This window comes from Conger conger, chromosome 6, assembly GCF_963514075.1.
Source record: "Conger conger chromosome 6, fConCon1.1, whole genome shotgun sequence".
Lineage (NCBI taxonomy): Eukaryota > Metazoa > Chordata > Actinopteri > Anguilliformes > Congridae > Conger > Conger conger.
In genome coordinates this window covers 14,584,417-14,610,988 of record NC_083765.1, presented here as the reverse complement: position 1 = coordinate 14,610,988, position 26,572 = coordinate 14,584,417, and the positions used below count along the sequence as shown (strand labels likewise).

The following is a 26,572-nucleotide window of genomic DNA, read 5'->3' as shown; positions in this document are numbered from 1 at the left end:
AAAAACCTTCCGCAGTCTAGGAATTACAGCACAGATACAGGGCAGAAGGCTTACCCAGATCAATAGTGACATCTAGTGGCAGCTTCTTATTGGACCTGTGTGTGTTTTTGTTTGTGTTGGGGTGTGTTTAGATAGGGTCTCATGCAGAGCTCAATCTATGGCACCCCTCAATGTACATTGCCAAACCCAAAACTTCACAGTTTTCCTTTATTTCAGGGTCGAAGATTTATTTTGAAATGTGATTGCCATCATCAGACTACGGTTGAAATGTACTTGGACCAATTATGTTTACGTGTAATACCATATTTTAGTAATAGTAATAACAGAGTTATTTTAATTAAATGCTTATTTCATATCTATTATGCGAGTTGACCTTTAAATTAATTGAACAGTTTGCCTAAAAATGAATGAAAGTACTTGCAGATCTGCTGGTCAAATTCTGAACTCGGTCTGAAATCTGTGTAGGCAGCGGTCACTTGGCCATTCAGAATTCTCCAGTACATACTGTATGAAAAAGGGAATTCATTAAGAGTAAAGATTATTGTGCAGTGTAGCCATGCTCCAAATCTGTGCTACAAATGCACAGCATCCTATATCTAGGTTTTTCCAAGTAACATGCGTGGAATATATCGCCTGAATGTGATTATATTAGCTATCATTGCAAGCTGCATTGGTTCCCTAGCCGCAGTTTTTTAATCTTACAACAACTTTCATCAAAATGAAAAGAAACTTCAAAGGCAAAAAAGTAAGCGAAGCTATATTTGCACATTTAATATTTGGGGGGGATCTGTTTGATCTTTCACCACAAAGGTTAACCATATAAATAATAAAATACCAGCTTCATGAGTTTTATCTCATATACTTGGAAAAAATTAAATATTTCAAACCCATTAAAATCCTCATTTGTAGTAGAATAAGTACAGTGGCATAATATTAAAGAATATGTATTAACTTGAAATACTGAATATGCTGACAAAACCCTGAATAATTTAACAATAAAAATGCCTACACAGATCCTTCATACATTATGAAAAATGGGAAGAAAAAAAACCTGAAACTGAAATCTTTCTGATAGCACTACATAAAATGTAACTAATTGTAATAGATTATTTCACAGTTATTATGAAAGATGAAAAAGCTAAGGCATGTGTCACAAATTAAATAAAAATGAAATGCATAAAATATGTCTAAAACAGCCTGGCAAAATTATGACATATAAGCAGAATCTAAAAAGATAGTATCAGGTTGTGGAGGTCATATTAAGAATATACTCCCACATCCTGTGCTGTTGGGTTTTCATTGATCGACTGTTTTGTACTGGCAGCTGTGGGCTAGATATTCAACTCCTACAAGTTATGGCTAGTACAGAATCAGCAACATCAGTGCAATGGCGATGGAGTTAACGTAAGATTCCGGTTATGAAATATTCTTTCTGATACATGGAGGCAGCTGTACCACACTGTCGCGGTGCTGCAGCAGGGTTGGATCAGCGCTGTGTTGGGTCAGGTACAGGCTCTACTGGGGCTTGGGTGGCCTAGGCGGCCGGTTCTTCTGCTGCTGCCATTCTTGTTCCCTCAGGTTCAGCTCGGCCTCACTGAAGGCCGCTGGCCCCCAGTTTGTGATTTTCTGTGGCCCCTTCCCACCTGAGGGGGAACAGGGTGATGTTTTGGTGTGTTCACTGCAGGGGTGTTCATGTGCAGGTGGTTAGCTGAATGTCAGTGTGCACACAGACAGGACAGGCCTTTACCTGGCTGGATGAGGTGAATCAGACCCTCGTGATGCGCCACCTTGTCCTTCCAACTCCTGGTCTTGTCTGTTGCCTTCTCCAGTTTCTTTGTCACTTGCTGTCAAGCACATATACAGCACATATACACACAAACACAAACACACACACATACACACACACACGCACGTACACGTACAGAAACAAATACATCTCTTCACATGCAAAAAGGAAGTGAACCAAATGATGTTCCTTAAAAAAGATTTTCATTAGCTTAGCATATAACAAATCTGGTGGCCTGATGGCTTAGTACTCTAAAGCATATTATGTCATCAGGCTCAACATGTGAATACTGAAAGTACAGGGCTGCTCTCCCACCTCATACTGCTCTCTCACATCATACTGCTCTCTCACATCATACTCCTCTCCCATCTCATACTGCTCTCTCACCTCATACTGCTCTCCCACCTCATACTGCTCTCACCTCATAGTGCTCTCCCACCTCATACTGCTTTCTCACATCATACTCCTCTCTCACCTCATACTGCTCTCCCACCTCATACTGCTCTCCCACCTCATACTCCTCTCCCACCTCATACTGCTCTCCCACCTCATACTGCTGCAGGGCTCCTTTCCTCTCATCCTCCAGCTGCTCCAGCTGCATCATGGCCGCCCGGAGTGCGCTCTCCTTCTCCACCCGCTCCTTCTTCAGCTGCTGTTTCTCTGCCTCCGTCTGAGACATGGCCTGCTGCTGCTGCATGTGGAGCTGCTCCAACTCCACTCGCTTACAGGCCTCCTCCTCCAGAAGCCTGCAGCACGTTAAAAACACACACACGGGAACATGGAGGTGCTCTTCAGCCCACAGCTCCACAGTTAGGTTAGGGCAGGGCTGCCCAACCCTAGGTTTTCATTTCAACCCTAATCTGGTGCACCTGATTTGTGTGTGGGTACTATATAGGCAGGATGTGTGTGTGTGTGTGCGTGTGTGTACAGGTACGCAGGCAGGTGTGTGTGTGTGTGTGTGTGTGTGTGTACAGGTACGAAGGCATGTGTGTGTGTACAGGTGCGCAGGCATGTGTTTGTGTTTGTATGTGTGTGTGTGTGTGTGTGTGTGTGTGTACAGGTGCGCAGGCAGGTGTGTGTACAGGGACGCAGGCATGTGTTTGTGTGTGTGTGTGTGTGTGTACAGGTGCTGTGTGTGTGTGTGTGTGTGTGTGTGTGTACAGGTGATGTGTGTGTGTGTGTGTGTGTGTGTGTACAGGTGCTGTGTGTGAGTGTGTGTGTGTGTGTGTGTACAGGTGCTGTGTGTGTGTGTGTGTGTGTGTGTGTGTGTACAGGTGCTGTGTGTGTGTGTGTGTGTGTGTGTGTGTACAGGTGCGCAGGCATGTGTGTGTGTACAGGGACGCAGGCATGTGTTTGTGTGTGTGTGTGTGTGTGTGTACAGGTGCTGTGTGAGTGTGTGTGTGTACAGGTGCTGTGTGTGTGTGTGTGTGTGTGTGTGTGTGTGTGTGGGGGGGGGGTACCTGGCCTGCAGTTTGCGCATGTTCTCCTCGTCCTGCCGGGCCTGCCTCTCGTCCTCCAGCGCCTCCTCCAGGCGGTGGTACATGTCCTCCAGCTCACGCACACGCAGGAGGTACTGCTCCAGCTCGCTCGACTTCTGCGCCACCTGCTGCTCCATCTGCTGCCGCACCTGAGGATGAGCACCCACGAGCAGCCACGCACACACACACACACACACACACACACAGCCATGCGCGCACACACACACACACACAGCCACGCACACACACACACATTACATTACATTACATTACATTACATTGCATTATTGGCATTTGGCAGACGCTCTTATCCAGAGCGACGTACAACAAAGTGCATACCCATAACCAGGGGTAAGTGCGCTGAAAGACCCTAGAGGGAAGTACAATTTCAATTGCTACCCATACAACAAAGATAAGGACCAGGGCCTTTTTTATTTTATTTTATTTTTTTAAACAACAAATAAACAAACAAACAACAAAGCAAAAGTCACCAAAATTAACTATCCAAATACTGCTTACCTAGGCAACTAAAAATACCGAAACACTACGTAAATCACAAAGACAACAATTAAGGTTCACAGGGAGGTAGGGAGGGATGGGGAGAGGTGCTGCTTGAAGAGGTGCGTCTTCAGTTTGCGCACACAGCACACAGCCACACACACACACACACATAGCCACGCACACACACACACGCACACAGCCACGCGCACACACACACGCACGCACACAGCCATGCACCCACGCACCCGCACACACACACACACACACACAGCCATGCACACACACACACAGACAGCCACGCGCACACACACAGACAGCCACGTGCACACACACACACGTACAGCCGCACACACATACACACACACAGCCACGCACACACACACACAGACAGCCACGCACACACACACACAGCCATGCACACACACACACACAGCCACGCACACACACACACACACAGCCATGCACACACACACACAGACAGCCACACGCACACACACACACATACAGCCGCACACACACACACGCACACAGCCATGCGCGCACACACACACACAGCCATGCACACACACATGCACGCACACAGCCATGCACACACACACACACATACACACACACACACAGCAACACAGATTTAGATTTCCAGGAATAACATAGAAAGTACAGAACTAAAGCAGGTACTTCCTGAATACATTGAGTGAATCGTTGCAACTGTGGTCAGCTGGGTTTTTCTGAAACTGTCATTTCAGGAGCTTAGAAAAAAAAAAATGAATCAAGGCCGTAAAGGAGAATTACTGAGTACCTTTTTACTCCAGTCCTGTTCTAGATTTAAGCATGGGTGTGGGTCTGGGTCTGGGTCTGGGTTTTTCTGGCTAACTCAGTAATCCTGCGCTCCAGTAAAAAGGCGGCCTATAGCGTAGTGGTTAGGGTAAATGACTGGGACCCGCAAGGCCGGTGGTTCGATCCCCGGTGTAGCCACAATAAGATCTGCACAGCTGTTGGGCCCTTGAGCAAGGCCCTTAACCCTGCATTGCTCCAGGGGAGAACTGCCTCCTGCTTAGTCTGATCAACTGTACATTGCTCTGGATAAGAGCGTCTGCCAAATGTCAATAATGTAATGTAATGTAATATAAAAGGCCCCAGATTTATTTATTTATTTTTAGAAATCATGATATGGATTGCTTAGCCAGAGTAGGACATAAAAGCCTGAACGTAATTTCCAAAGACTCCCCTAATATAAATATGCTCTGGGGAGAATTAAAATACTTATCTGATAAACTGGGATGTCCTAATGTGAATAACTCATTGTAAGAGTCATTGCTAAAGGTAAACCATTCGGTTACTGGTAATAGCACAAGACGTTACTGCTAGTGTTCACTAATTAGCAGTAGAGTTGTGGTGACTGTAAGTTACTGGTGAGCAGCACGGGGCTGTGGGTATTCACCATTTTCTCCCTCTCCAGGTCTGTGCGGTGGCGCTCCTGTAGCTCCTGCTGCGTCTGCATTCTCCTGCGCTCCTCCAGGGCGGCGCTAGCAGCTGCATCCTGCAGTTTCTGTAACAAGACCAGAGAGAGGGGAGCCAGTGAGCCCAGACAACAACCCCCTCCAAAAAGAGCTACCCTGCCACCTTCATCAAGAACCTGCTCCACTGCTAACTGAGGGAGCCTTTCAGTGTATCTGGAGAAACACAGTCTTGTCAATAGAGGTACCTGTTTTACACTTTTAAGATTGTAGATTTTTGTTTTCATTTACTTTTATTGCTGTTCTGAAGCAATTATCAATTTAAGGTGTTCCACCATGTTTAGTGACTTCATTGAGTTGCAGAAATATTTACTAAACAAATGACATAATGTGGAATTGAGAGTATTTCACAACACCCCATGTGCAAAGACCTGTTTTTTATGATGAAATAAGGACACACAATAGTATCAATGCCGCTATCAGTAAAACGCATTACCATCAAATTCTGTTTGGGGACTGAAGACTTTGGTGGAGATTCTTTCAGTCGGTTTACACAGGTGTCTATCTCTAAGCAAGTTTTGCATAGAAGGGTTATCAAGTTAACTAGGGCTTAAAACCCAGTTCCAGAGAATATGAAAAGCAGATGGACACTTACTGTAAAAATGAGCACTGAGCACACCCTGGTCTTAAACACCCCAAGGCCCCCTGTAATGTGACATATCGCCATGCACTGATAACTACAGTACTTCCTGTTGTAGTCTACGCGCAAAATCTCCCCTCATTTAGGTGACTGAGCTTTTTAATATCCTTTCCTTTCCTTACAACACAACATGCCCAGCAATACACATTTCCCTGTTTGTTAAAGGGCAATCATTTTTAGCATTGCCCTAAAGCTGAAGCTAAAGGTTCAATTTGTGATGTTTGTTCTATGTAACACACGGGTGGCGTACCAATGTGCTGTCGTTCATGGGGGGAAGTGAAAGTTATGCTTGGCAGGAACCAAAACCGAGCCCCCCCCCCCCCTCCACAAATTTCCAGTAACAAAGCCACCATTGCTTTTGACAAAGACCCACTCTTTGAACTAAACCATGAGGGTACTGTCTATTACATTACATTACATTATTGGCATTTGGCAGACGCTCTTATCCAGAGCGACGTACAGTTGATTAGACTAAGCAGGAGACAATCCTCCCCTGGAGCAATGCAGGGTTAAGGGCCTTGCTCAAGGGCCCAACGGCTGTGCGGATCTTATTGTGGCTACACCGGGGATTAGAACCACCGACCTTGCGTGTCCCAGTCATTTACCTTAACCACTACACTACAGGCCGTCCAGCATCAAGACCCACATAAGCACACAGATATAGTTTACTTTATTATTTATATTTATCAAGAAAACATAGGTCAGTATCAGTAACAAAGTTTAAAAACAAACTTAGCAGCAATCTCCCATAAAAACACTCCAGTATGAGCATTCAGTTATAGTCAATTTATTGTGCTAACAATATATAACTGACAGCCAGTGGTTGAGTGTACTATACCATTGTAAACACTACAGCAACTCCTATACTGGAAAAGGTAGCACTTTTAATGTGACAGTGTAGCCTACCCTTTTCTATTATATATCTAACAGAACCTGTATATCCATATAGCTGGTGTGTTATAATTAAAGCCAGGGCCTGGTGCAACAGGTGTGTGGTAATTATGAAACACCACAATCAAATCAAAGTCTGTAGACACCCAGGGCTTATCATACTGTAACTGTCTCTTCAAAAGGGTAGGTCTGAATGACAGAACTTTCCATGCCATTCAGTGAAGCAAGTCGGGCCTCACAAATTTGTATAACAATAAAACAATTGCCAGTTCGGTTCCGCATTACGTCAGCGAGGCATTTCTACATATGGGCGTTTTCCTTACTGAAACTGGTAGCTGCTACGCTTTGGTTGTGTTTGATGTGAGTGTCCCAACCTAAGAGGCGAGAGGCACAACCTAAGAACAGATCTTCAGTCATCCATTCAACAATGTTAATTTCCCTCTTTTGAACCTTCACTTCCCTCTCTCTGATGTCCCCACTCTTCACCGAGGCTCCTCGTTTACATAGTGCAGGTGAAGAGGAAGCAGGCACAGAGAGGGGAGCTGGCAGGGCTGGGATGAGTGATGGTCACTCAGCGTGAAGTGAGACACGATGGCGGGGAGAACAGAGCACTCACGCGTGACTGTTTAGACGCAGGTGTCTCTCACTCGGTTATTTCTGCAAGCTCTGCATGTGGGGTCCCCAGACGCTGGGTATCATGTGCATGTGATTAGCTCCGTTTAGCCTAAATTATTGGCTCCTTAAATGGTAAAATGGCAAATGGGTGGCATTTATATAGCGCCTTTATCCAAAGCGCTGTACAATTGATGCTTCTCATTCACCCATTCATACACACACTCACACACCGACACACCGACACACCGACGGAGATTGGCTGCCATGCAAGGCACCGACCAGCTCGTCAGGAGCATTTGGGGGTTAGGTGTCTTGCTGAGGGACACTTCGACACAGCCCGGGCGGGGGATGGAACCGGCAACCCTCCGACTGCCAGACGACTGCTCTTACTGCCTGAGCCATGTCGGCTCCTTCTGTTGAATATTTTTATAGTGTGAGATGCACAAAATCCAACACAGGCCAAACAGGCCAAACAGTTCAGGAGAGATCTAACTGATGGTTTGTTCAGAGTATTCGGCTAGTATGATGCAGCTTGATCGTAATCAAAATGAGTTCAGCTGGTGAAAAATGTTGAAAGAATGTAGATTAAAATATGCGGCTGTTTATACTTTGGAGAGCCATTTTATTTCAATTTAAAGTATTCTTTTTTTTACCTGCTTATTGTGTTTGTATTGTATTCTGACAGTCCTACTATAGAGAGTAAATCTTACTTATATGGAAAGATGTATTCATGTATAGTCTACATTAATGGCCAACTTCAGATCCAGAAGTCAGGAAATAACACTCCAAAAAAAGTTTCATCTCAACTGGATCTAATGTTTTTCCCCAAGTAATCAAAGAATTACACAGCTCTTTTAAATTCATGTTTTGCCAAAAACAGGAATTTAGAAGACGATCAAACGATCACAGCAAATTGACAGCCTTTAAAAAAAAGGTTTCTTTACAACCAAGAACTTCTCAGTCTGTTTTGAATGGCATTGTAAACTGTATGTTTGTAGTGAGGAAATGGAGAAAAACAATGCAGAAACAACACAGATTGTATGCCATATAAATCAAAGGGCCTATTATTTTGTGATGGGCAGGGGGTTGGCATTCTCAGAGCTAATTCTGTGTCCACAAAGAAGGCCATGTTTCCTCCAGCCATGAAGGGACGTAAACTCCCTATTGTTAACTACAAACGTGAGTTGGCAGTTAGGTGAGGATGCGGTAAAACCAGTGTTTCCTCTGAAGGCTTTCTCAGGACTGGCATTGCTACTGAATGGGATGGATTTAGGGGAAATTATACTTGCTGTGTGTCATCCTGGGATGCTTCAAAATCCACAAAATCCATTTCAATATATTCAATATGTTCTTTGGTTGAGCAATATCTTTTATTTAAAAGAGCCATCCACCAATAAATTACCAATTGTTCTTTCTTAGCACAATTATGTTGTAACTTGAGGTGAGATAAACAACCTGTAAGAGCGTCTCAAGGGCATCATACTGGCCGAACACCTTTGTCTGTGCACTGCCTGAGTTTTACTCTCTGTAGTGGCATACCCTGCTGAAAATGGTAAATGATTGCCATTAATATAGTGCTTTTAACCAAAACTCTGTATAATTGATGCTTCTGATTCACCCATTCATACACACATTCACACATCAACGGCGATTGCCTGCCTGCAAGGCACCAACCAGCTCATCAGGAGCATTTGGGTTAGGTTAGGTGTCTTGCTCAGGGACACTTTGACACACCCTTAACACGGTTTGACCAGCTAAAGCTATGTTTCGAAATAGTTGGTAGCTGGTATTTCAAGCTGGTCATAGCAGTATGAGCAAAGACTGTCACACCATTCTTGTCCTAAGTGCACAGTCTAGTTAGGTGCAACATTCACAACCACTCAGGGAAAAGGAAGGCTTCTCACTCTGGTCAGAGCCCTGTGTTACAGGGAGCGATTTAATTAGATAATAAATAGTTCTCTCCCTCTCCACCTCAGCTGATGTGTGGTGATCATTCTGGCACAAAATGGCTGCCGTTGCATCGCCCAGGTGGGTGCAACACATTGGTGGTGGTTGAGGCGAGTTTCCCCCTCATCACTGTAAAGCACTATGAGAAAAGCCATACGTAAATGTATGGGGGCCGGACTCGGTAGGCGTTGGGTTGGGTACCTTTCTCATGGCCTCCACCTCCCGCTGCTTGCGCTCATTAGCAACCTGCAGCTGTCGCATGCCCTCCTGCATCTGGTCCTGCTCCACCTTCAGCCTGCGGCGCAGCTCCCTGCGCTGCTGTCGGGCTGTGTAGTGCGGGGAGGGCTGGCCGCCCCTCAGCGCCTGGATGCAGGACTGGACGGCTGAGGGGGGGGGCGAGACGCGGGCAGAGTCAGCCAGGCAGCTTTATTTCAGGTTTGGGTTGCTCATGGTGCCCCAGTCTGTAGTGTTTCCCTGGTTTTCAGTCCCGGACTGTGTGCCCCTTGGTGTACCACTGACTCGTCTAGTCAACACAGACCACAGACTAAGGAGTTACTGGAGGCCATGCAATCTTACTGCAACCCTCCCCCCATGGGGCTTCCGATCACACTGACCTGGTCCTGATTTCATGGCAGACTTTGGGATGAAGCACTAGACAGAAGCTCAGGGTTTTATCAGAAAGAGCTACCTAGCAGTCTCCCATAAATATACATAACTTCTTACCTTGCATCCATTCTTGCTTCTTCTTTGTGTCAGAGGCACTGATCTCAAAGCTTTTGTCAGAACATTTGATAATAAAGAGGCACTTCTTCCCATCCCTGTCTGGTAAAGACTGAACAGAGCAGATTTTTAACATACAGCAGCTGAAGCACAAGACCCCATAATGCATTAACAAAGGGGTGGGCAATTCCGGTCCTGGAGGGCCGGTGTGTATGCAGGTTTTTGTTTCCACCAATTACCCTGGCTAAATGAACTAATTGGCTGCATGCACCTACACTGGCTCACTCAAAGATTAGATCACAGTAAAATTGGGGACACAAGAGCAGTCTTTGGCTGTCATTCATCAAGAAATGTACTATAGCTAAAATGTCAGATGGCGTAAATGTTAGGGCTAATTATGTAATTAAGGCCAGAAGGTATGAAATCCATAAATGGATACGGCCCTCTTTGCCCACCTCTGCATTAACATAAACATAAAGCTGATTAGTTTGGTACAGCACCTCAACACACGAGCTCCTATCCAGTAAAATGTCTCCTTTCTTCTCCGACAGATCCTCGCCCACATAGTACGAGACGGAGCTGAGCTGCAGCACGAACCAGCGCTCTGTCCAGTTTTTTCTTTTGTGACCCTTCTTCATCATGTAGCCCTGCAAAGAGAATTCAATTAAACCTGTGGTAAACTGGGAATACTGGGATACTCGCTTTTCTACATTTAGGCAAGTGATCTATCTCCCTCCTTCAACCCATTCATCATAATCACTGGAGCATAAACAGGGCTTTTGAACACCAATGTGCTCCAGTACTCCATGAAAACGTTTGCAAATCAAGACCCGGCCGTGGATTACCAGCCAGGAAGTTCACCTGTTTGAGAACATCCAGGACATGCTCCCGGAAGACTTCGCGGATGCCCATGGAGAGGGTCTGGCGGTGCATGCCCCTGCTGAAGTGGCCCAAGCCCACCAGCTCAATGAACTCCCAGGCACTGAGGCCCTTCTGCCGGCTGCTCTGCTGCGTCCTGTAGCTCTGGAAGCGCTCCTCCTCCCAGCTGCCCCCCATGGCCTCTGTCAGCCTCCGCAGGAAGTACTCAACCTGAGGAGAAACAGCGCAGGCCTGACCAAACTTTAACCTGAACAACACTTCTTCAATTACTTCCTAGGGTCCAAAATGTGTGGTATTCATATACGATACTTTATATTTTTAACATTAAAATAGAGTACATCTGCGGTGGTGACAATTTGAATAGTCCTGTACACCACCTAAACGAACTGATGACTCAGTGTCAGTGCAAAGACACGTTCACTGTTTCTACAGAACTATTTTCAGCAAGGTGACAGGGTCCCAAGGCAAGAAAACGGCTTTTGTTTCGTGAGCCATTAATGTACAAGCACCACAATATAAATCCCCTGGGTCTTAATGGAAGCAGGAAGCAACTTAGTTCCTGTTTTGAATTTAAATTTAAACACTGAACTGGGTTTGGTTCTAAAAGTTTGAAACAGACCTCAGGGTTCCTATAATTTTTCTGCTTGTCGTGACTGATGGACGTACTAAAATACTCAAATACTAAGTACTAAAACACTCCCATCAAAGTAACAAATTGGTTCAGCATTTAAGAGTATTATTCCAAGCTGTGGTATGCACATATATTGTATATACATTCAGTGAGCACTTTTTAGGTATTATTAGGTATTTATTAGACTTTTTTTTTACTTAGCCAAACCACTTAGATGTTTGATGCATTCTGTGTTCAGAGAAGCTCTTCTGCATACCACTGTTGTAATGTGTGGTTATTTGCATTACTGTCACCTTCCGATCAGCTTTGACCAGTCAGGCCACTCTCCTTAAATCACCACTTAGATCACTTGTTTTCCCCATTCTGGTGGTTGATATGAACATTAACTGAACCTCCTGACCAATACCTGCATGATTGTATGCATAGCATGTGTATGTGTGTTTTCCATGAATACTATAGTACTCAGCCTCTTGGTATGGAACCTGGGGCCTGTTTCACACAGCAGGATTACTCATTTAGCCATATAACTGCAGAGTAAGACCAAGAACAGCTTTTTTTCTTCAGTCCATGTTTCAGATTTAAGGGGATCTGGGTTTTACTCAGTGCACAGTATCCAGCTAACTCAGTAAACCCGCTTTGTGGAACAGGCCCCTGGAGGAGATGTGCTAAACATAAATACTCCAGAGGCGGTTGTCTTTGGAAAAGGAAAGCACTACCTCCTCAATGACGATGACCAGGGGGTATTTGTCCTCTGACAGGAAGTTGAAGACACACCAAATATTGAAGGCATCCTCATCTGTGATGAGCAGGTGGTTCATGTTGAGGTTCTTGCGGACACACAGGGTCCAGCACATCTTATTGAGTTCAAAGCGGTCAAAGTTGTCATGAACCTGCAGAAGAAGAACATACAAACGGGCATCCAGTCCAGCATGACTTTAGAGGAGGCTGGGACCAACCAACTGGGTCTAATTATTCCTAAAAAGACACCAGCAAGAATTATGGTGCTCTTGAGTCACCACAACAGGAACGAAAACTACCAACAAGTTTGTGCCAAAACCACTGTTCCACATTTCCTCCTCAGCATGCCAGCTTTCCCTTTGCCCACCTTCCCTCCCCCAACATGTCAATCAGGGAGATTCTTTCTCTCTCACGGCCTAAACAATCGTCGCCTTGTTAAAGACTAAGTAGTTTCTTTCGGCCCTAAATAAACATCCATTTGCATTCACAAGGGTAATGGTTTGCTTTATTCAAGAGCCTTTTTTTTCTCAAATGAAAGGCTTTACCAAGGAGGAATTCTCCCATACATAGCAAAAAACAGCAGAAACAGAGGCGTTACAATCGTATTAGACAACACCAACAGAGACAGAGGCAACACGTGGCAAAAACATGTAGGTCTGAAATAGAGGAGTCGTTTCATATGCACATAAAAGCATGTGACATCCAACATTAATGTTACGCACGTTCTGATCACTCAGTTGGAAAATATTACTGCAACAGACAAATCATTCTAATTCTGTATCACTGTACACCAACCAGTTAAGCCTCCTATTATGTTAATGAGTTTATGACTGCTTTTATGTTTGGGGTCAGATTAACCACAACAGTTTAAATAAACACAAAATTCTTATTCCTTCTTATACCTTCTTATTGTCTCCCAAATGACTAGCCTTTTATCCATAAATATGAAAAATCTGTAAGAAACATTTTAGAGCCTGACGTACAGGAGGTGAAAGTTTGGCACCCCTTTGGGATAAAAATGTAAATGGCTGTAAATTGTCTGACATTGTATACAGTTACAGGGGTCCAAAATAGGCCCATACAACACTTCTGAAAAACATTAAGTTTATTGCATGTTTACTATTTAATCCCACCATATAGAATTTTATTTCTAAATCATACAGTATAAAGATGAGATGGTTTTTAAGAAATGTCAAACACTGAATGGGGTCAATTGACCCCAAACATAATAGGAGGGTTAAGAAGTCAGAAAAAGGGGCAATGCATACTGGCCCACAGGTCAATGCAGAATTGAGTGTAGTGGCGTCCAGGGAACGGGGGCTGGTCAATCAGTCCCCCACAAGTAGGTCTGTTTAGCTGCTCATTAAGTGTCTTCCTCTGACTCGTGCATGTCTTTTGCGTGAAATTTATCATTACAGAATATGGCATCACAACCCTTGAAGAATACTGGAGGAAGCATTCAGCAGGGCTGACTTGCTTTCATAGGAGAATGAAAAAGTGCAGGATTCTGGAATCCTCTTTCACATGATCAAAGCCCTCACATAACTGTGGTAACAGTCTTCTTGGCTGAGTGGGTGACAGCTTCACTAGGTGCTGATTCACTGTTAACAGAGATAGATTGAATGAATCCAGAATAAATCTAGTGAGACAGGTGGGATGCCTCTAGCTAGACTGACAAAATCTGCGTAGATGACCTACAGAGGCCCAAAGTGTGCATTGAGCGCTCATGGTGCCATATGTTATTTTTCACTCTTTAAAGATGTCTTTTCTCTTTTATTAAAGCTTTTACTATTTCATTCCTAATTTGAAATGGGTAATTAATCATTATAAGCAGACCATCACTATATTGTCTTCTGAATATTTTGAAGGGTGTATGCTACCATGCTAACACTCCAAGAAGCATTCCGCCTGCACAACTATCTTTTCACTCGCAGCTGAAATGCACATCTGCTTTGCCAGTTGACTGCACAACTAGCAAAGTTGACAGACTGCAGGAACCCAGTTCAGCAGAAGCGGAACTATGGGGTAAAGAGGCTGAAAATGCCAAGCCTACTGCTTTTACTCACTGGGAAACCCTATAACCAATCATGCACCACTACACAGCTTCACACAAACAAAATAAATTGTCTCCAAATTTTGCCTCCCAGGTTCTCTGGACTGATGAGTCAATAAGTATCTGCCTGTACTTCTCAGCATTGAGGAGACCATTCATTCTGACCAAATCCCCAACTCCATTTGCAGAAATGCAGCCCCAAACACTCATTCTTGTACCACTCTCCAGCCCTTTGGCAAACAAACTGCGTTCTGCTACAGCCAAATATTTAACATTCAGTCCAGAGAACCTGCTGCCATTTTTCTGCACCCCAGTTCCTGTGTTTTCGTGCATAGTTGAGTTGCTTGGCCTTGTTTCCACGTCGGAGGTATGGCTTTTTGGCCGCAATTCTTCCATGAAGACCACATCTGACCAGACTTCACACAGTAGATGGGTGTACTTGGGTCCCACTGGTTTCTGCCAATTCTGATTGGATGGCACTGCTGGACATCTTCCGATTGCAAAGGGAAGTAAGCATGATGTGTCTTTCATCTGCTGCACTAAGTTTCCTTGGCTGACCGCTGCGTCTATGGTCCTCAACGTTGCCCGTTTCTTTGTGCTTCTTCAATAGAGCTTGGACAGCACATCTGGAAACCCCTGTCTGCCTTGAAATTTCTGCCTGGGAAGGACCTTACTGATGCACTATAATTACCTGGTGTCTTGTTGCTGTGCTCAGTCTTGCCATCGTGTATGATTTCTGAAACTGTTTTCAGCAACCTCACATTGGAAGCAGAGTTTGGCTGTTCCTCACACAGTTTTAACCCTCCTACACAGTTAAAGTTCAGTTATGATGCGTTCAGGTACAGGTGCTCACCTTGTCCAGGATGAAGCGGCTTAGGTAGGGCATGTACCCCTGGGTGGACACGGGGCCCTCATCATTGTCTTTGAAGTGCTCCTCCAGGGCCACAGGGTTATGGGGGATCCTCATTACCGTGCACAGGTTGTGAGACAGCACCTGCAGCACGGTGCAGATAGTGAGGCGATTGAGGGGGCTACTGCACACTCACGCACCAGACATCAGGACAACATGGTCTTCACTGTGCCATAGCCTCCATAAAATAAAGATGTAAAACTATTCAATGTATCCATTTTTGCTGAATGCTAATTATTACAAACTACATATTTCTAATAGAAAGCACAATTTATAAACAGGACCCCAGTGGTCAAGATACACACAGTGAGCACATTATTGGGTATACCTGAACACCAGGTAGTTAATGGAAATATTTAATGCGCCAAAATCAATATATCCTGCATGTAGACATGAGATGTGAACATTTCAGTGTACTGTATTCAACAGTTCTCTCAGGACTGTTATAGGGGCATATAATTCTTTATAACTGATATTAGCAGTGTTAGGGATGTTGTCCTGACCAGCTCAGTGACAAAGCTAAAGGAGAGCTGTGGGTTTGAAGCCCCTCTGGAGTTTGAATTGTTATGCTGAATGCCTACAATGGGGTATTCTTGTGTAATGTATTAAAACACTTTGTAATGGCTTTGCTATTGAAGTGAGGGCTGAGGAGGTTCTGGGCATTTTCTGCACAAATATGAGACAGCTAATTTAGGGGTGGAATATGAAACACTTAATTTTATTATTATTTTAGTTCTGTAGCAAAGATGTAAAATAATTTGAATCAAACTACACAGGAGGAACCTTTAAAGTAATGTACACTGAGATGAGCAGCAGTAGAGAAGAGTGGTTTGGCAGGCGTAATGTTTTATAATGGGCTGCAGGTGTTTAACCACCCTGTTTAATTTTCATTTATGGTTGTTAAAAATGACCAAAATTACTGACCCAATAATATGTCAAATTATTCCATGCATAGTTTAAAATAAAAAAACCAATATGAAAATAATGCAGTTATTAACATAATCCAGGTTGCAAAAAAAGAGAAAAAAAGGCAGATCAGCCTTCAATTTTCAGCAATAATCCTATAACACAACTTTACAGAAGCACATTGGCGGATAATATTTCATGCTTAATCCAGTTATAGAAATGAATATTTGTTAACATTAAAAGTATTACTTTGAATGTGTGCTGCAAACTAAGGTTATTATTTTGGATACTTCCTGAGATAATAATTAACCTCTCTGGAATAATTCCTCAATATTTATTTGGAGGAAATGAAAAAACCTGCACTTCTCTTTTTAAACTGCTTTTTATTTTTAAATGTTCCATTCTGACGAGCACATTTTTGAACTGCCTGATGAGTGACATTCACTTCTATTCAGGCCAATGGAATCGATGATCTACCCACCCACATGAGAAATGCAAACCAGCAACTCCCCAAACCTCCAGTGAGATAACAAGTCACGTTATTTTTGGAAACATCTTGTGATAAAGGCTAAAGATGCAAGCATGTGGAATAACCCCATAGAGGCTGGTGCTTTAAAAGAAACCTGAATGTAACAGCTTAGCCAATTTCATCTCTTTTCAGCATCACAGAGCACTTCACAGTGGGGGTAGGCCGCCCCCCCAGATGGATGCTGCCCATGTCGTCTACACTCAGTCAGAACTTTATTAGGTATTTATTACACTTAATTTTTAGACTTATTGGTTTTCTGCTGCTGTAGCCTATCCACTTAGAGGTTTGATGTGTGTTCAGAGAAGCTCTTCTGCATACCACTGTGGTAGTGTGTGATTATTTTACTGTCACCTTCCTGTCAGCTTTGACCAATCTTGCCCTTCTCTCCTCTGACCTCTCTCATGAATAAGGTGTTTTTGCCCACAGAACTCTGCTCACTGGATGTTTTTTGGTTTTTCACACCATTCTCTGCAAACACTAGAGACTGCAAGAAAATACCAGGAGATCAGCAGTTTGGCACCAATAATTATTCCATGGTCAAAGTCACTTAGATCGCATTTCTTCCCCATTCATTTGGTCTGAAAAACAGTTGAACTTCTTGACCATGTCTGCATGCTTTTATGCATTTAGTTGTCGCCACAAGACTGACTCGAACCGTCTTGAACCAGCCCTGAATCTCACAATGAAGACTGCAATGCAATAGACAAAACTTAAAAAGCATTTATGATAAGACAAGTGTGTAATTTGGGAAATCTTAGGGAGAATTGTAATTAGCCACAAGATATTGAGTTGAAAGTACTCAGACAAATACAGTTTTCCACAGAACATTCAACAGCCAAGATCTGTATGGTCTGTATGGCTCTCCAGAGGCTTTAAAGAAATATTAGAATTGTATGACCTAATTTAAAATATTATAAAATGTAAAACCTGAAAAAGTGTTTGCCAAAATGTAATACACATTACAAATTACAAGAGATACTGTTATAAATGAAGTTAGAACAAATTAAGTTATAAGAGCACCTGGAGTCTCTTAGCTGCATTACATCTCTACATCTCAGGGAGTTTTATCTTGATGATTCACAGGATCATGCTTCTGCTTACATATATATATATATATATAAAAGAGGAAAATATTGCTCCAGAGCACGCGACCAGCAGATGATTATGAGACAGAATAGGGACATTTCCCACCAGATTGAGGACTAGACAACTTTTAGTTTGTGGCTTTGTACAAATTAAGCAGGACACAAGGCCATGAGCTATAAAATAGCCTAAGATCTGGTGCTTGATGCCAAGATCCAGACAACAATGAGGCATGTTTTGAACAGGGCATCTTTTAGAAATAAACTTGCCTGCACCTTATGCTGAAAGTTATCCATGGTAAAAGGGGATGAATCGGCGTTGAAAAAGCATAATAGACATCCAATAAGTATTGAGTGCATCATACTTATTAGCCTACTTAATAAGCTACATGTCAATTAAATATGCTCTAAAAGTCTTTTAAGAAAGTAATCACCAGGATTACTGTCAGAGCACTAACACAAAGAGTTCATTATGAGGTTTTACAGAAGCCTATTAAAAATACTTTGAGGGCTTTTGGCTGGAATTACGCACTGATTATTACACTTATTTTTGAGGGCACTCATTAATTACGTAAAGATGGACAGATGGACAATGATTATAATCTTTGCACATTGTTTGACCTGCGATAAATTCAGAAACCTCAAGTTAAAATCTCATTGGAGCAAGATATATTCCCATTACAAACATAACAGGCAAGCGTTTAAAAACGTACCTTCAATTGCGATTTAGACACCTTCCCACTTTTGTCCAAATCTAAGGCGGTGAAAGCGTGCCAGATTGGCTTTAAAAGCTCATCCCTCAGTCCCATTTTTAAGTTTCCTTTCGCCTGTGTGTCGCTCCGTGTGAATAAAAAGCATTACTTTAGGCAAATACGTCTGGACACGCTCACGTGACCAACATCAAGACCGTTCGACCACAATAGTTACAGCACCGCTTAGTGCCGAGTGCGTGAAGACTCACTCTAATCAGCCAAAAGCAGGTTTCAGTACTGAACGCTATCAGATTACTATCAGAATTTCAACCGCTCAATCAACAGCCACTAAAACTAAAAACAAAGCCGCTAAAACATTAATGTCAGAGTAATTAATTACTTGAACTCATGTAAAATAGTAAAAATAGAAATATAGGTCTTTGATTTCATTGATTTTCATGGAGCACAAGTACTCGGATTTAAAAAAGACTTTTAAAGCAGGTGAATACAGACCGCACTGCAGCCAGTAATTATTTGCAAAGTGTGTAGTCTTAAGTTTTATACAGATTTTTTTGGCACATTTGAAACAACCCTTGGCAAAACCGAAAATGTCATTGATGGAATAGGTCACGTTTCCACAGAATTTTAGAAACGGAAGATTTTACATCGTGCAGCAGTCTTAATGATTTTTCTCAAAAAATGTAACACATCAGAGAAATGTGCATTTCTACGGTCATCCTTGTGTTTCGATACATGAGGAAACTGGTTCTGAAAATGAGAATTTATTGAGAACTGTTTGTACAATCTGTAACAAAATGTGACATTTCTAAAGCTGAGAATGTGACAGACACATGGTGAACAAACTACAAAATGTGATAAACAAATGCACAAATCCATGCACCGATTGTGCATTAAAACAAATAAATGCATTATTCATGTACGTAAACTAAACATGTTAACGGCTGTTTTAATGCTACGGTCAGGGCTGGAGAGATCGGCTGAAGGGGGGGGGAATTAGAAATAACATTCGTTTTCTAGCACCAATACTGCAACCTTCTGTGGAGTGTTTTATGACGTTACAAGCTAAACTGAACATCATAAGAAGTAAAGACTTAAAACATCCTAAATGAATTACCATGAACTGCATTTTCCCAAGGCATACGTGCATTTATAAATTTAGACCCAGGGTAAATATTCAATTGATTACGTCAAATACTGTATTATAAAATGACATCTGAAGAAAAATAAATTTAAGTCACTGAAATAAAGAAACTAAAACAAACCACACCCTTGTTCAGGGCTTGACAGTGCTGGATATGCTCTATCCAAACATGTTGTTTTGGTTTGCTGCATCTGACAGCAGTTCATATAAATCTTTTTTTTATTTTTATGTACCAGATTTGAGATGAGGATCTCTCCAACCCTAGCTACGGAAAGACAACATTTATAGCAGCAGACTGTATCAGGCAAATGTATTCATCGCCCTCAAAGTGCTCAATTTCTTAATCTTATCTGGTGATCCAGCTTTACCTGAATCCAGGTACTTCACAGGCTGTAAGGTGCAATATTAACGCTCTTAAACCCTGGCACTGAAGAGAATGCTCTGGAACATTATTCCCCTTTAGTTTAAGAAGCAAAACTGTTACGCAGGAAAACCCTCAAGTGCTTGGGCGGAACAACATCCCTTCACTCTGAAGGACTTTGATTAAGATTGGAAAGTTTTAGGTCAAGCTTCAGTACAAAAAAAAACTCAATGAAACGCCCTCCCCCCCAATATATTACAAGTCCTAAGCAGTCCGAGCAGAGCTGAAGTCCAGGGCCAGTGCCAACTTGTCCACAAGTGTACTCTGCCTGCCTTCCAAAGGCTTCCAAAGGACAGTTCACGGTTCAGCAGAAAAGGCGGCCCGAGGGAAGCGGAGTGCTTCAGTAAATGGTCAGGCTGACGGAGCGGTTCATCTTCTTGCCGATGAGCCTGGACGTGCGGTTGCCGGACTGGACGGTGGAGCGCGTCAGCACTCTGTCCGTGCTCAAGACCTTCTCCTCCGCAGCCGCCTTGGCCATCTGCGCCTTCTTCAGCTCCCTGGAGAAAGGAGAAAAGCCCAATGTCAGTATTCACTTCATGTATTCACATCGTTTCACATTAATCCCCTCACAATTCTGAATGCAACAATGCAACCAAATGTGGAAATACGTTAAGGGCATAAAAAAGTAGCACATGGAACCGACTCGGGACTGCGGTTCGCAGACAATGTAAAGACTAAAGAAATGCATCCTGTCACCAATCATGAATATTCATGGTCTAAACACTACCGATAGTTAAAGAAAGCTTGAGTTTTAGCACTCAGAGACCATGGGGAAAACAGCACGTACTTCTGCAGCAGGGCGTTTTTGAACTTCTCGGCGTTGAGCTCCACGCGCAGCTGGTCTGCGCTCATGCGGGCGGCAGTGAGCAGGACGGGGTGTCTGATGAGGGCAGAGGACGACGGCCTGCATTCGGGGTTGGGGTGGATCATCAGCTGAAACCAGCAAGAGACTGTTACCACACAGCCGAGGCAGCAGGGTCCAATTTTACACAACCACCCAACTAATGCCATAGATTTAAAGAGCTAAACATCTATCCACTGTTCGGTGCATTGTTGATGGCTACATTTCCATTAGCAACAAGGCACTGAAAACATTCAATTTCATTAATTGACTAATGGCAGTTTACTTTGAAAAGTGTGTACCCCAGGAAGACCACTATCTGGGGATCCAAATAAAGAATAAAGAGTGCCTGCTGTTGATTCATTTCAACATTAAAGAAATGAAGACTGAGGAGGGAGCATATAATCTTTTTCTCACGTTTACCATTACAAAAGACTGAGGATTTGATGTCTGCACTGTAAACTGTCTACCAATGGCATCTGGATATAATGTTCAAAATGCATTAAAAACACTGAAAGAAAAAAAGAATAATAATAATTTAGGGGAGGGATCCAAACAATACTGCCAGGCCTGTATATAAACAGGCTAAATATATTCATGCTACATGTAAACACAGCAGTGAACTGGATAAAGGTGATCATCTCACACACACACATATCTTGCACTCATACCTTTAGTAAATTTAAGAATTCCTGAGAGAGCACTTGTGGTATCCGAGGCAGTTTTCCTTGCCGGATTTCATGCCACTTGTCCCCATTGGTGGGCATAGGATCCGCCCCTGAAGCACTTAACACTGTCAGTGCCAAGGAAAAGATGTCCGCTTTGGTCAGGTTCTTGTAATCCTAGAACGTAAAACATGCATGTTAAGAACAGAATCCTAGTAAAGCAAAACATTTACAGGAAAGTTACATGAACAATTTTCAAGTTTTACAAATATCATATTTGTGAATGAGTTCTTATAACTGACAGAAAACAGATATCCCACGATCATACCGGAAACCACAGCTTTTTTTTTTTTTTCATTGTACATTCATTATTTCTTTTCTCTCTCTTTTCAAGAATTCACAATTTTGATCATCCCCACATTCCTCATGCACTTTCACACTTTCCCAGGACTCCAAAGAACCCTGAAGAAACCTAATTCAATGTCGCCAAATATGACTAGAAACACGCTAGGCCTATGATGTTATATTAGGCCATGAGTCAAACAAAGAAGTAAAAATGGCAACGCTCACCTCTTGGAGGACCTCATTTGCCAGGAACCTGCTGTCCCCCTCCTCCACCTGAGGATTACTCACCCTGGTCACATGACCAAGATCACCTGGAACAGAGAGGACAGGGGTCAGAACAACCTCCAAGTGGCAATCTTTCCCATTCAGCACAAGGTAGAATTTCACACCGTTTTAAAGCGTTTACAGCGGCTCTTACCTATTTTGTACACAACACTTCTCGTGAGCCCCTCGTCTTCATCGCATTCGTCGACGAACGAAACGGTCTTCCGAGATATGAAGATGTTGCCTGAAAGAACAGAGGGGGGGAAAGACTGAATCGCACACATCCTAAAATGAACGATCGGAGACATTCTACATGCGGAGCGTGAAAAGTAAACTGACTGGGCTTGATGTCCATGTGAACCAGCGAGGTGGAGTGGATGTACTTCAGGCCGCGGGACACCTGCAGGAGCAGGTCCTTCAGCTCCAGCTCCGTCAGGAAGCGCAGGGTCCTGTAGTTCTCCGCTATTATGTCCGACAGCGTCCCGCCGTTGCAGTACTCGTTCTGTATCAGCATGTGGTCGTCTTCTGCCCATGCAGAATAGTACCGGACCACATGGGGGTGCTGTCCCAGCACAGCGTGGGCGTACACCTCCCGGAGTGCGTTCTGCCTGCGAGGGGAGAACACAGAGGTCAGTTGTGAGTCATTTTTTCCGTATTCATCGTTGTGTGGCTTTCTGGTCCTTCAGAGATAAAGACAATGAGACTCACTCGTCGATGGAGCCCGCCAGAGGTTTCTTTGAGCGCTTGATGGCGTAGATGCAGCCGTCCAGCCTTTTCACACACTTGAACACGGAGCCAAACTCCCCCGAGCCGATCTTCTCCAGCTCGTGGAACTCTGTGGCGTACCGGGACGTCATGTTGCTTTCCATGATAGTTATCCTCTGCGCAGAGACAAGGGCACAGTTTAACACAGTTCACAACTGAACCAAAGGATCTCTGTCAAATCAACAGTGCTTAAGAACATTTCCATGAGAAGTGCCATCATTTTTTTTTCCTTATACAAATTTGTTCTTTAGTATGATCAAAATGTACATCTGTTTGGAAACAAACGACAAAGGCATATAATCAGAAGAGGCTTTGATTCAAAATTCATAGCATTTAATTAATCACTAGTGATCTCTCTTCCATTTCATCTGGAACTTAACTTCTAGGGGATATAATTTATACCTTACAATAATAATCAATTTCAATGTTCAGTACTTTTCAACACCTTTGTTCCAAACCATAATATAAACAGGGCCATGAAATAATGCACACTCATACCTTTGGAGGAACGATCTCATCTTCAAACTCAGCGTCACTGGCTTCCATATCTTCCCCACAGGAGCTGCGGGGAAAGAATGCAATGTCAGACCAAGAACGAACACTAGAGGGCAGGAGTGAGAAGGTAGGGAGCACATGGGCAGGGAGTTACAACGTGGGCTTGCCTTCCTGTAAAATGACTTAGTCATGCAGTAGTCAGCCGACTTTATGAGGCCAGTGGAGTCATGTAAGGGAACTTTAATCATATCAGAGTTCTACATTTAAGAATCTCTGAACAAAAGTTTAAAATTCTTCTCTTCAAATCACATCACATCATGGGCCATTAAGGGTGGACAGGATATAAACAAATACTTAGGAAACATTCACACCAGTTAACACGTATTTTGCGGAGTATTAATCCACTAGTGGGGTCAAAGAACAATGACAATAGGAATCTATTTTTAAAAACATACTCGTTCCAGTGTGACCTCTTCCTAGTATTCCTCTGGAGTGTAGCGGACTGCACGAGCAGTGAGTCGGGAGTGAAGGGGTTTATGTTAATTCGGGGAGTCTGGTTCCACTTGCAGTCCGTGTTGGGTTTCCCCGATGAGTCCGCATTCTTAAAGAGGGCTACTCTCCTACTTGAAGACGCCGTACCCGCACCCCGGGCTTTGGATAACAAACTCTGCAGGAAAAAAAACAAAACAAACAAGATCAATTAGGTAAATTTCAAGACAACGAACTGTATTCCCTCCCAATAAATATTTTAAATAGTCTCAATGTGCCTACAAATTTCCAAGCAGTTAACGTTACAAAATGGTAAACTATATGAAGGTTACTACGGGTATGACAAACTCAAGGTGCAAAAATCCGCTCGGATACATCTCACATGTAATCATTGTTTTTGACTGATTCAACTGTGAAACAAAATGGCTACAAATACACGTTTGGACACGTTGGACATTCATTGGCACCACTAAATTAGCTATCTTATTTGCCAACAGAGCTTGCTAGTCTATAAGAAATGTCGTGCAGTGGTTATGTACATTAATTAAATGTTGTAAAGTGGAGAAGCTAGACAATATTTTTAAATACAAACCAATATTCCACTCCCAATCAACGTTTCCTGGTGCATGTCTAACAAACCAAGCAAACTGTCGTCAGCGAGCTGACTTGCATAACTTATAATTCCCCAGATACCACCGAGTTCGAGTTATTGAAAATGTAAACAATGTCAGCAATATGAGGCAAACGCAACTGGCTATTTGGTCAACATTAGACGTAAAATAGCAACTTAAAATAACAAAGCGAACGTTACCTTTGGGGTGTGCGGCGTGTCAAACAGCCGGAGCTTTCTGAAGGTTTTATGGGGAGGTGTATCTGGGCAATCGGGAATTGGAGAGCTCGACCCTTCCCGGTCTTCCCGACGGTAGATCTCCGGGGAAGAACTGTCGTAAGAACGGGGACTCTTCCTCGGAGACGGCGAGCCCTTGACTAGGGCTCTACGCTGTTTCACGGGGGACGGCGACCCAAACCCTTCTTCGTCCCAGAGTTCCACATCGCCATCTTCGCGCTGGCTCTCCGCTGAATTCTGTCGCCGCAGCTGCAGTGGGGAGTCTATCTCGGTGAAGCCCGACTCTGCTCCAGTACTGTTGTTGCAGTCCTCCTCTTCTCCGTCACTCGGAGTAAACTGTAATTTTTGCCGAATAGGTCCCATCTTTGGAGAATTGCTCCCGTGTTGTCTTCGGCAACTGAAACTCATGTCTCCACGTCTGCTAGCCAGCTAGCTAGCAATCTAAGCTAGCTAACGTATTCACGCTCGTTAAAATCTGTTCAGAAAAATAGTTAAATGAGTTAGCGTATCGCACACGCTAGTCCACGTGTAATGAGCTATCGGTATTAAAAATTGTACGTTATATCTGACGGAACAACTGAGATGAAGGTCAGCTAGCTAAGTTAGCTAGTTAGCCAAAGCAGCACAAACTTACCCCCCGCACAGCGAAAATGGCTGCAACGTGAGCCTCCGATTACAGAACGCGGACTTGTATGTTAAAAATCGCTTAATCAGACTACGTATGATGAATAATGATCAAGATTTGAAAAGTTAAACAAATCGCAGACACAACACAGTTTTAACCATGAATCTCTGTGTTTGTTTACTAAATTAGCAAATTTCAGCAATTCCAAACTTCTGATCTGCCCACTTCGGTGCTTCCCGCGACCGTTGGTCAAATGACTCCGACTCTCAGCCAACGAGAAGCGAGTCTGCGGGTTTAAAACATGGGCGGGCCAGACGTCTAGCAGCAGTCTTCCATCAAAAGCCATGCGCAATTTTGGCGCGAATGCTCATCTTTAATCTATTGTATTCTTCTCGCCTCCAAAAAGACAAGATTAGTTGCACAGATCAATCAAGTCTCCGGCCTTTTAAGATGTAATAATTAATTTTCTATTCTATCGTGATTAATGAGTGGGTATAACAAAGGCAAGTTTGTCTAATTGTATGTTGACATACAATTTAGTAATTTGACACCATAATTGTAAATAAATTCCCTATAAGAATATAGCCTAATATAAAAATGTTAAAAATCACGTTTTTTATTAAAATCGGTTTCAATTTCAATTTAATTCCTGACATTCCAGAGAAAGTTACAGATTTGTGCAGTTTCACAAATAATCCTGTACATTAACTAACAAAATAATGTATTGTGAAAAGGTCAAATAATGTAAATAGGCTCTCCAAATTCAATAGGCCTGAGAAATTCACTTCAGTCTATAGAACATTTATGATAAACCTGTAATGCTTTGTATCTTGAGGTTCATTAATTTGCCTATATTTAGACGTAGGAGACACGCTTATCCGTAGAGACTTAAATACATAAAAAGTACCTGCACAGAAATTCTTTAGGAAACCGAGTTATCAGGATTACAACCTCTAGTAACCCTTTATTTTGGCACTTATTTTGAAGTGGGAGGCCCAGATACATAAACATTCAAAATAAATGTAAGGATCATAATATGGGCAAGAGAATGCAGAGCTTCAAGTAGCAAAATAATTTGAGGAAGCTTATAGTTTTCAGTGTAGCATAAAGGTGGGGCTAGTACAGCCATGGTAAATAA

At 43.0% G+C, this 26,572-nt stretch overlaps 2 protein-coding genes across 2 annotated transcripts; both read right to left on the bottom strand.

Annotated features, from left to right (window-relative positions):
* Positions 1-746: 746 nt before the first annotated feature.
* LOC133131662 (switch-associated protein 70-like) lies at positions 747-18,699 on the bottom strand. Its single transcript, XM_061247059.1, has 12 exons — positions 18,537-18,699; positions 15,250-15,390; positions 12,322-12,495; positions 10,957-11,184; positions 10,596-10,742; positions 10,099-10,207; positions 9,577-9,758; positions 5,207-5,314; positions 3,247-3,413; positions 2,334-2,532; positions 1,748-1,844; positions 747-1,643 (listed from the first exon to the last, which is right to left on the bottom strand). The coding sequence occupies exons 1-12, from the start codon at positions 18,630-18,632 to the stop codon at positions 1,516-1,518; spliced, it is 1,776 nt and encodes a 591-aa protein (XP_061103043.1). The 5' UTR covers positions 18,633-18,699; the 3' UTR covers positions 747-1,515.
* Positions 18,700-19,281: 582 nt separating this feature from the next.
* Positions 19,282-25,687, bottom strand: LOC133130639 (wee1-like protein kinase 1-A). The gene is made up of 11 exons (XM_061245351.1): positions 25,444-25,687; positions 24,774-25,284; positions 23,929-24,140; positions 23,477-23,540; positions 22,922-23,094; positions 22,553-22,821; positions 22,368-22,457; positions 22,175-22,260; positions 21,611-21,781; positions 20,886-21,031; positions 19,282-20,595 (listed from the first exon to the last, which is right to left on the bottom strand). The coding sequence occupies exons 2-11, from the start codon at positions 25,215-25,217 to the stop codon at positions 20,439-20,441; spliced, it is 1,812 nt and encodes a 603-aa protein (XP_061101335.1). The 5' UTR covers positions 25,218-25,284; positions 25,444-25,687; the 3' UTR covers positions 19,282-20,438.
* Positions 25,688-26,572: the final 885 nt, after the last annotated feature.

Coding starts and splice junctions, on each gene's coding strand:
- LOC133131662 (XM_061247059.1), bottom strand. CDS start 18,632: ATGGGACTGAGGGATGAGCTTTTAAAGCCAATCTGGCACGCTTTCACC. Junction 11,185..12,321: donor TGGTCATCGTCATTGAGGAG/GTAGTGCTTTCC, acceptor GTTTCTCCTCAG/GTTGAGTACTTCCTGCGGAG. Junction 9,759..10,098: donor GAAGCAAGAATGGATGCAAG/GTAAGAAGTTAT, acceptor CCCCCCCCTCAG/CCGTCCAGTCCTGCATCCAG.
- LOC133130639 (XM_061245351.1), bottom strand. CDS start 25,217: ATGAGTTTCAGTTGCCGAAGACAACACGGGAGCAATTCTCCAAAGATG. Junction 22,261..22,367: donor AAGTGTTGTGTACAAAATAG/GTAAGAGCCGCT, acceptor TCTCTGTTCCAG/GTGATCTTGGTCATGTGACC. Junction 21,032..21,610: donor AATTCTTAAATTTACTAAAG/GTATGAGTGCAA, acceptor TGCTGGTTTCAG/CTGATGATCCACCCCAACCC.